At 48.9% G+C, this 9609-nt stretch overlaps 1 protein-coding gene across 1 annotated transcript; it reads left to right on the top strand.

The window, feature by feature from the left end:
• Positions 1-5063: 5063 nt before the first annotated feature.
• On the top strand, positions 5064-8297 carry Fos (Fos proto-oncogene, AP-1 transcription factor subunit). Its single transcript, XM_010645536.3, has 4 exons — positions 5064-5356; positions 6108-6359; positions 6757-6864; positions 6986-8297. Exons 1-4 carry the CDS (start codon positions 5216-5218, stop codon positions 7625-7627), a joined length of 1143 nt encoding a protein of 380 aa, XP_010643838.1. The 5' UTR covers positions 5064-5215; the 3' UTR covers positions 7628-8297.
• Positions 8298-9609: the final 1312 nt, after the last annotated feature.

The raw sequence follows: 9609 nt of genomic DNA on the forward strand, positions 1-9609 counted from the left end.
GCTGGGGATTTAGCTCAGTGGTGCCACACCTGTCTTACAAGCACAAAGTCCTGAGTTCAATCCCTGGTACTGGGGGGGGGGGAATCAGTATGTGAGACAAAGGCCAAAAGTTGTCAAACAAGTCTCAGAAGTGACTTCCCAAAGGCCCTGCAAGAGCTGATTTTGGTGTGCACGTCTTCCTGACTTCTAGTCCCGTGCTCCAACCACAACCCTTCACCACTTGACCACACTTCCCCAAATAAATAGCTACTTCTTCATGCTGGGGACAGGCCGTGTGCGGCAGCACTTACGTAGGTGGCACAGACAGCGGCCTTTCACTTAATGTTGCAACAACAGGCTAAACAATGCTTACCCGACTTGAAAAGTTATAAGATAGCTCCATGTGGGTCCCCTAGCAAGTGCAAAATAGGAAAAGTCCCCAAGTGACAAGGAAAATCAGCTGAGGACAAAATGAATTTGTTTTCAATTTGATTTAAAGTCAGGTATGAGATTTGTTTTTATCCTCCTTTTCACTTCTGGATCCCCAAATTGGAGGAACTCAGCACATAGCTAATCACACCTACCTGGTTTTACGTGCTCAGGCTAGTCCAGAGCGTGGAATCCCTGCCCTGCTGGGAGGAGGCACCTTGATCACAGAGGCGTGCACACACCTGTCTCAGAGTCACTCTGGCCTTTGCCTATTGCTAAGATAATTTCACACATCAGCTCTGATTTGCCTTAATTTTTATGCTTAGTGTGTGTGCTCTGCTTCTTTTTAAAAAGCTTTATTTTATTTATTATTATTATTATTACTATTATTATATTTTTTTGGTTTTTTTGAGACAGGGTCTCACTATGTAGTTGAGACTGACCTGGAGCTCACTATGTAGCCCAGGCTGGTCTCAAACGCACAGTGATCCTCCTGCCTCAGCCTCCTGAGTGCTGGGATTACAAGTGTGCACCCCCCCCACCTGGCAAGCTTTATTTTTTATTGATAAAAACTCATTGTATATATTTGTGGAGTACGAAGTATTTCGATACATGTACACATTGCGTAAAAATCAAATCTGAATGATTAGCTTCTCCACTTCAAATATTTATATATTTTTTTGCAGGGAGAACATTTAAATCCTCTTTTAGCTATTCTGAGGTATATATTATTATTAACTGTAGTTACCACACTGCAAAAGAACACTCATACTTATTCCTCCTAATTGTAGCTTTATATCTGTGGGCCAGCCTTCCCCCTTTCCTAACCACCCATTTCCTCCTGACTGTGGTAACCACTACTATGTCTATGAGTTTGTCATTTTTTAGATTCCAAGTATAAGTAAGATCATTTGGTACTTATTTGTCTATGTTTGGTTTATTTCACTTAGCATAAGGCCTTTTCATTTCATCCATGTTGTTACAAATGACAGAATTTTCTGGGGTTTTTGTTTTGCTTTGTTTTGCTGGGTTTTTAAAGTTTTTTTGAGACAGTTTCTGACTATGTAGTGCAGGTTGGCCTTGAGCTCACTATGAAGCTCAGGCTGGCCTCAGACTTGCAGCAATCCTCCTGCCTCATCCTCCAGAGTGCTGGGATTACAGGAGTGTGCCACCACGCCCAACCCTGATTTTTTTTTAGGCTCAATAATATTCCATGGTGTATATATACCATATTTTATAGGTCTGCTTCTCTGTTGATGGATACTTCGGTTATTTCCAAATCTTGGCTATTGTGAATAATGGTGCTATCAACATGGGAGTGTAGATGTTCTTTAAACACAGTGATTTCATTCCCTGTGGGACTGGGATTATTGGATCAACTTCATTTTTTTTACTTTTACTATCATCATTATTATTATTATTATTGTTTGGCAGGGGAGGTGTGGGAAGTCAAATCCAGGGCCTTGACTATACCAGGCAAACACTCTACCCGTGAGCTATATCTCCAGCTTCCTTTTCCATTTTATTTTAATTATTTATTTATTTTTGGCGTGTTGGGGATTGAACCCACTGCTGCTCCACATTTTTTTTTTTTTCTGGAGCCTTGTGCTTGCCAGGCAGGAGGTGGCATAACTGAGTTAAATCCCTGGCCTGCTGGCTCCACATTTTAACATGTGATTTTGTAGTCCTGAAATATATACCCCAAGCAGATTGAGATGTGCATATGTCTTAGATTGAGCAGAGGTACGGATGTTAATGGGACATGAGATGGAATCTGGGATTTTACCATGTAATCTCACAGCTCCCAAGCCCCATCATTTCATTACTCAGAGGACAGAAAATCCAGGCCCCATCTCTGATTGTAGTCGCTTCTTCTGGGACCTGTCTCCTCTTTGTGCTCTGTAGCTTTCTGTTCTTACCTCTGTCAAACCTCTTACTGCTGCCCTGCAATCCTCCACTGATTTGTCCGCCCTCCCCATGAGGCTGGAATCTCTGAGGGTAGGGACAGGTGCACCTTGTTCAATACAGCGAGCATCAGCTCCAGCCTACTGTTAGGCCTGCAAGAGCCCATATTTCTTGGTTAAATAAACAACAGAAAGAGTGGATATGGTCTGTCATTTTTAGAGGATGGCTGTATTAAATCTCAGCTCTCTGGTGATAATGGTTCCAGGAAGGAAAGAGTTAAGCTATCTTGGAGGAGTCAGGTTCACCCAAAGACCCTGTTTCTTTTCTTTATTGGCAAAGGCAGGATAAGTAATATTTGAGATAAATCCTGGATATAAAATCTTGACACATCTTTTAGGTGTGTTGGCCTGAGCTGCTTCAGACTTGAAGGAGAAGTAAATCAAATCATTCTAGGTTTTCTCTTAAGTGGCTCTGAGATCCAGTTGTGAATGGAAGGCAAGGCCAGACCCAGAAATTCAAAGCTTGACCTACTTTGTCAAAGCTAATAATAAGAGGAGAGATGGATCTGTCTTCATAACCCCTCTCCATGTTTCTTTCTCCACTAATCAAGGACAGTGAAATAGCCTGATAGATGATAGAATTAGGAGACTTGAAGTCTACAGAATTGCTTTAGGATTCAGAGCAGCTCCAAGAAATCTGTGTTTATGTTTTATGTATGTTTTTCCTTTTCTCCTTTCCTCCTTTTTGAGAGAGAGGCGGGGGAGGGGGAGGGGGGAAGAGAGAGAGAGAGAAAGAGAGAGAAAGAAAAGAAAGGCTTAAATTCCCACCAACATAAACCAGTGACATACAGTGATGAAATTCTGTTTTCACCTCTGCCTGTGACAGGGAATGCAAAAATAGCAAATGGCCCAGTTCCACGAATCCCCGCCTTCTTGCACTCCCGTTCCCCGCCAGGGTCAGATCTCTAAGAATGGAGATTAGCGAACAGCCGGACTCGAGCAGCGCTCAGCCCGGGACCGGAGGTTGAGGTCAGGCGGCTGGAGGGGCCGTAGCCGGTCTGAGAAGGCCTAGACCCCCTAGGGAGCCCGGAGGGTGGGCGGCTTCGCTGGGCCGACCGGTGGCCGGGTCGCTCGGCGTCGCCTGGAGACGGCCCTGGCGGAGCTGTGTTGCTGTAAACAGCCGCTTCCCTGTTACTATCTATAGCAGGATCGCCTGGCTCCCGGGTGCGGCGGCAGAAGGCAGGATCGCGGTTCCACTCCCTGAGCACCCCTAATGATCCGTCTCCTGCTACCTCCCTTCTGTCTGGTTGCCCACCTTGGACTCTAACCCCGGGGCCCAAAGAGTGGGGGAGGGGACAAGGGAACAGCGGAGTCTTGCCCCAGAGGTGGCCGGCACTCTGGGGCCCAGCCAGGACAGTGTGACCTCGGCTGTCCTTTGCAGGGGGGCAGGAGGCTGGGGCGTCTGGAGGGATGGCGCATTCTGGGGCACCTTGCCTTCCCAAAGCCTCATTTTCCGGGACGCAGAGCCGCTCCTGGGGTCCCAGCAGTCGAGGTCTCAGCCTGGCCGCTGCTAGGCACGACGCTTTCAGTCCCCCCAGGTCCTCCCCTCTCCAAGTCTGAGCTGGAAAATCACCCACTGCGGGCTCCCTGTAAGCGCAGCTTCCTGGCGGGACCGAACCAGGCCCCCTCCCCCGCGTCTCCCCAGTGCGGATTTACGTTGTCCCTAGAAGCTCACCTCAACGTGTAATCCTGAACTGACCCTCCTGCCCACACACACAAGGCCCCCCCGCCCCAGGTCAGATACAAAGCACAGGACCTCTTGACATCCTTTGCGTAGAGGTTTTTGCACAATGTGTATTGGCTGGAGTCTCGGATTTGACAGTAACACTAATATCTTTACATATGGCCAAGAAACAAAATAAGTGCACCGTCTTCCTTAAAAACATAAACGAGTGAATGGATGGATGAATGACTGAACCCAGCGTCGTAGATAAAGTAGCTTATCGTATTCTTGTTTTGGATCTTCCATTTTCTCTTTCAAACGCAGTCCTAGTATTTCTCGAGCTCCGAGGTTCGAGGCAAGGGGGCTGAGGGTCTGATCCCACATTTTGCACTGAATTAGGGCTGAGGGGGGGCTGTAGATAGGGACGCGTTCATTCAAGAGCCGAGGCTTCAAGCCCTCAGGGCCTTGTACCTGTTTCTCCAGTTCTTGAGGCTAAGAGCTGCCCTTTGGTTCTGGACAATAAAGAGGCGACCTCCGCCCCGTCCCTTCTGACCCGGGGGACGAGGGTCTGCATTGACCAGGTGAGAATGTTCGCTGGCCTTCTCCGCCTGTCCCGCCTCCCCTCCCCTGCCCCCCGCCTGCGCTGCACCCTCTGTGTTGGCTGCAGCCCGCGAGCAGTTCCCGTCAATCCCTCCCCCAACCCGCTACACAGGATGTCCATATTAGGACATCTGCGTCAGCAGGTTTCCACGGCCGTTCCCTGTAGTCGTGGGGGGAGCCCTCTAGAGGTCCCGCAAGAAGAGAGGCCCAAGAGACCCCTCTGACCCTAAATACAAAATACCCTTAGGATGAGGACACACGGCAAGACGGGCAGGGGACTGAGAGCGCGGCAGAGGTGGCCAGGCGGCGCCAGAGGTATCCGGGAGCGCGCTTTCCCCCCTGTGCCGCAGTGGTTGCGCCCAGTGACGTTGAGCTCATTCATAAAATGCCGTTATAAAAGCTGTGGCTGCGGCGCCTAGTACTCCAACCGCATCTGCAGCTAGCAGGCTAGAAACCGAGACAGAGCAGGCGGCGGCGGCGCAGCGAACGAGCAGTGACCGTGCTCCTACCCAGCTCTGCTCCGCAACTCCCACCTGTCTCCGCCCCTCGGCCCCTAGCCCGGCTTTCACTCTCCTCGACTATGATGTTCTCGGGCTTCAACGCTGACTACGAGGCGGCTTCTTCCCGCTGCAGCAGCGCCTCCCCAGCTGGGGACAGTCTCTCCTACTACCATTCGCCGGCCGATTCCTTCTCCAGCATGGGTTCTCCCGTCAATACGCAGGTAAGCTGGCTTCCTGTCGCTGTGGGGTCGGGAGGCTGGGCTCGCCGAAAATTGGAGACCCTGGGACGGGACGCTCAGGGACACCAGTCGAAGTCTCCCTTTTTCCCCGGAGGGAAGTTTCCGAGGCCAGAGTAGCCTGGGACTTGTTCTGGACGCACGCGCGCTTGTCATAGTAAGATTTAGCTCCCCTTCCCGCGACAGGTTCATCCTGACTCGCCCCCCTGCACTGCGCTCTGGGACTTGTCTCTGACGTTAGCTGGAGCAAACAGTCCCTAGCAGAGACTTGCTAACTCAGCCTGACTGCTCTGGGGAGACGGCAGAAAGCAGCAATGCCCCCTCCGAGGGCAGCCTGTAGCCGGGAGGAGGGCGCGGGGAGGAGGGTGCAGCGGGCGGTGTGTAAGGCAGTTTCATTGATAAAAAGCGAGTTCATTCTGGAGACTCCGGAGCGGCGCCTGCGTCAGCTCAGACGTCAGGGATATTTATAACAAACCCCCTTTCAAGCGAGTGAGGCTGAAGGGATAACGGGAAGGCAGCAGCAGGATGGAAAGGAAAGGCACTGCGTTGCGGATTTCTTGGGGGCAAAGCGGGAGAGCTTTCATCCCGCAGGAGAGGCATAGAAGACTTGGGCAGTCCGCAACAAGACTGTTTTTCGCTTTCTCTCCCTGCTGCATGCGGCACTAACTCCGGTCACTGCACCTGTGCCTAGAACCTGCCCGCTCACGTCGGCTTTTCCCCTTTTGTTTTCTTTTAGGACTTCTGTACGGATCTTGCTGTCTCCAGTGCCAACTTCATCCCAACGGTGACTGCCATTTCGACCAGCCCGGACCTGCAGTGGCTGGTGCAGCCCACCCTGGTCTCCTCCGTGGCCCCATCGCAGACCAGAGCCCCCCACCCGTATGGGGTCCCCACCCCCGCTGCTGGAGCTTACTCCAGGGCTGCAGTAGTGAAGAGCATGAATGGAGGCAGAGCGCAGAGCATCGGCAGGAGGGGCAAGATGGAACAGGTGAGGAGCCCTTCTGCACAGTGGGGGTGGGGTGGAGAGGCAGTGGGGAGACTGGAACCCAGGTGGAGGGGCGAAGCCCGGATGGAGCTGACTGCACTTCCTCATCGGAATGCCCAGCCTCTTCCATCCCAAGTCCGACTCTGAGACTCTGATAGTCCCTCCCCAAGAAGTGCCCTAGTAGTTTCTTCCCTGATAGTTCCCTACCTCATGTTTTAGCCTGGGCTTGTCTTTGTTCCCTGGCTGAGAATCTTACTTTAAATGCAAGTCACACCCAGCCTGCAACTGCAGGTTAGAAAGGGCTTCCCAGAGAGGTGCAGCTGCAGGAGCCAGTTTCCCTTGGGCTGGGTGAATGGCAGACACTGTTACTGACCGTGGGTCTTTTCTGTCATCATTTTAGTTATCTCCTGAAGAAGAAGAGAAAAGGAGAATCCGGAGGGAAAGAAATAAGATGGCTGCAGCCAAATGCCGAAACCGGAGGAGGGAGCTGACTGATACACTCCAAGCGGTACGTAGAGCCACGGGTCATACCTTTTGAAACTTAGGTGGAACATTGCAGAGTGGGCATAATGGAGCAGGACCCTGTGTATGGCTGTGTCTCATGCTTTCCTCTATCTCTCTGTTTACAGGAGACAGACCAACTTGAAGATGAGAAATCTGCTTTGCAGACTGAGATTGCCAACTTGCTGAAGGAGAAGGAGAAACTAGAGTTCATCCTGGCGGCTCACCGACCTGCCTGCAAGATCCCCGATGACCTGGGCTTTCCAGAAGAGATGTCTGTGTCGTCCCTGGATTTGAGTGGGGGTCTGCAGGAGGCTGCCACCCCAGAGTCTGAGGAGGCCTTCACGCTGCCCCTGCTCAATGACCCTGAGCCCAAGCCATCGGTGGAGCCTGTCAAGAGCGTCAGCAGCATGGAACTGAAGGCAGAGCCCTTTGATGACTTCATGTTCCCCGTGTCATCCAGGCCCAGCGGCTCTGAGACCGCCCGCTCCGTGCCAGATATGGACCTGTCTGGTTCCTTCTATGCAGCAGACTGGGAGCCCCTGCACAGCGGCTCTCTGGGGATGGGGCCCATGGCCACAGAGCTGGAGCCCCTGTGCACCCCAGTGGTCACCTGTACTCCCAGCTGCACTACTTACACGTCTTCCTTCGTCTTCACCTACCCAGAGGCTGACTCCTTCCCCAGCTGCGCCGCTGCCCACCGCAAGGGCAGTAGCAGCAATGAGCCTTCCTCTGACTCACTGAGCTCACCCACGCTGCTGGCCCTGTGAGCGGGCAGAGAAGGGGAGGCAGCAGGCACCCAAGTGCCACTGCCTGAGTGGTGCATTACAGAGAGGAGAAACACGTCTTCCCTCGAGGGTTCCCGTAGACCTAGGGAAGACCTTATCTGTGCGTGAAACACACCAGGCTGTGGGTCTCAAGGACTTGAAAGCATCCACAGGTGGACTCAAGTCCTTACCTCTTCCGAAGATGTAGCAAAACGCATGGAGTGTGTATTGTTTCCAGTGACACATCTGAGAGCTGGTAGTTAGTAGCATGTTGAGCCAGGCCTGGGTCTGTGTCTCTTTCTCTTTTTCCTTAGTCTTCTCATAGCATTAACTAATCTATTGGGTACATTATTGGAATTAACTTGGTGCTGGATATTTTCAAATTGTATCTAGTGCAGCTGATTTTAACAATAACTACTGTGTTCCTGGCAATAGTGTGTTCTGATTAGACATGACCAATATTAAACTAAGAAAAAGATATGACTTTATTTTCTAGTAGATAGAAATAAATAGCTATATCCATGTACTGTAGTTTTTCTTCAACATCAATGTTCATTGTAATGTTACTGATCATGCATTGTTGAGGTGGTCTGAATGTTCTGACATTAACAGTTTTCCATGAAAACGTTTTATTGTGTTTTTAATTTATTTATTAAGATGGATTCTCAGATATTTATATTTTTATTTTATTTTTTTCTACCTTGAGGTCTTTTGACATGTGGAAAGTGAATTTGAATGAAAAATTTAAGCATTGTTTGCTTATTGTTCTAAGATATTGTCAATAAAAGCATTTAAGTTGAATGCGACCAACCTTGTGCTCTTTTCATTCTGGGAGTTTTGTAACATTCTGAAAGGTATCATTGGAGACCAGTTTGTCAAGAAGGGTAGCTCCTGGAGGGGAACATGCACTTCTGTCCGATCCCTTATCAAAGAGGAAAATGAATCTTGAGAGCTGGGTTTGAAATATTTAAAAGAAATGCATGTCTTCACATTGCATTGCTAAAATTCTCTACTTACTGGTTCAGGGGGCAGAAACTTGCTGTGCAATAACTGTTGTGGGGACACATCTTCCTCCTTCTTTGTTTCGTTTTGGTGTCCAAGAGGGGAATATTTAAGTCTAGTTGTGCCACTCTTTAATTCCAACTTTTATTTTTAAGTTTATTCATGTATTTGGAGACAGTGTATTAGTATATACTTCAGGCTGGTCTTAAGCTTACTTATGTAGCCCATGCTAGCTTCGAACTTGCCTGGTCCTCCCGCCTTAACCTCACAGGCATGAGCCACCACACCAGGCTAATTCATATGTTTTGATCTTAATGGAATCCTTTGAGCAAACAGATCTGAGCTTTGCACAAAGTATTTAAATTTTTTTTTTCTTTTGCACTGTGCTGGGCATTGAATCCAGGTCCTCTCAAAATGCTAGGAAAGTGTCTCACTATTAAGCTATGCCCCCCAACCCTATTTTAACTTTTTATTCTCACAAAATTGTATAAACAGTTATTCCTACCTTAAAGGTGAGCCAACTGAAGAACGGTTGGAATGAATGGCTTCTCAATATTCTACAGTGGGGATTATAATCTTTACTTCCCACTTTTCATTCTATCCATCATGCTGAGCTACCTCTTAATACTTGGGTTAAAAACAGTTTTTGCTTGTTAAAAAAAGAGAAAATGTTAGCACTTAAGTCTCATGTTGGCTTATTTAATTCTCAGAAGGAAAGAGGACCATTGTTTTATTCCTTAGTAGAAAGTGCCTTGTCATTTCTGAAGTTGCTTCAACACCAGACGCCTTCATTCAGTTGATAGGAGGAAGAAACTGGCTCTGAGAATTCAAGAGATCTCAAACAGTGCAAATAATGACTGATCATTTTGTAAATAAAAGTTACATAATGGCTCAATAAGAAGTCAACATGGCTCCGCATCATCTTTAACTTAGAAATGTTATCATCTTAAAGAAGAACATGACCTTTGGGTGATCTTTGGTAA

Source organism: Fukomys damarensis, unplaced genomic scaffold (assembly GCF_012274545.1).
Source record: "Fukomys damarensis isolate Sample0158 unplaced genomic scaffold, DMR_v1.0_HiC HiC_scaffold_21, whole genome shotgun sequence".
Lineage (NCBI taxonomy): Eukaryota > Metazoa > Chordata > Mammalia > Rodentia > Bathyergidae > Fukomys > Fukomys damarensis.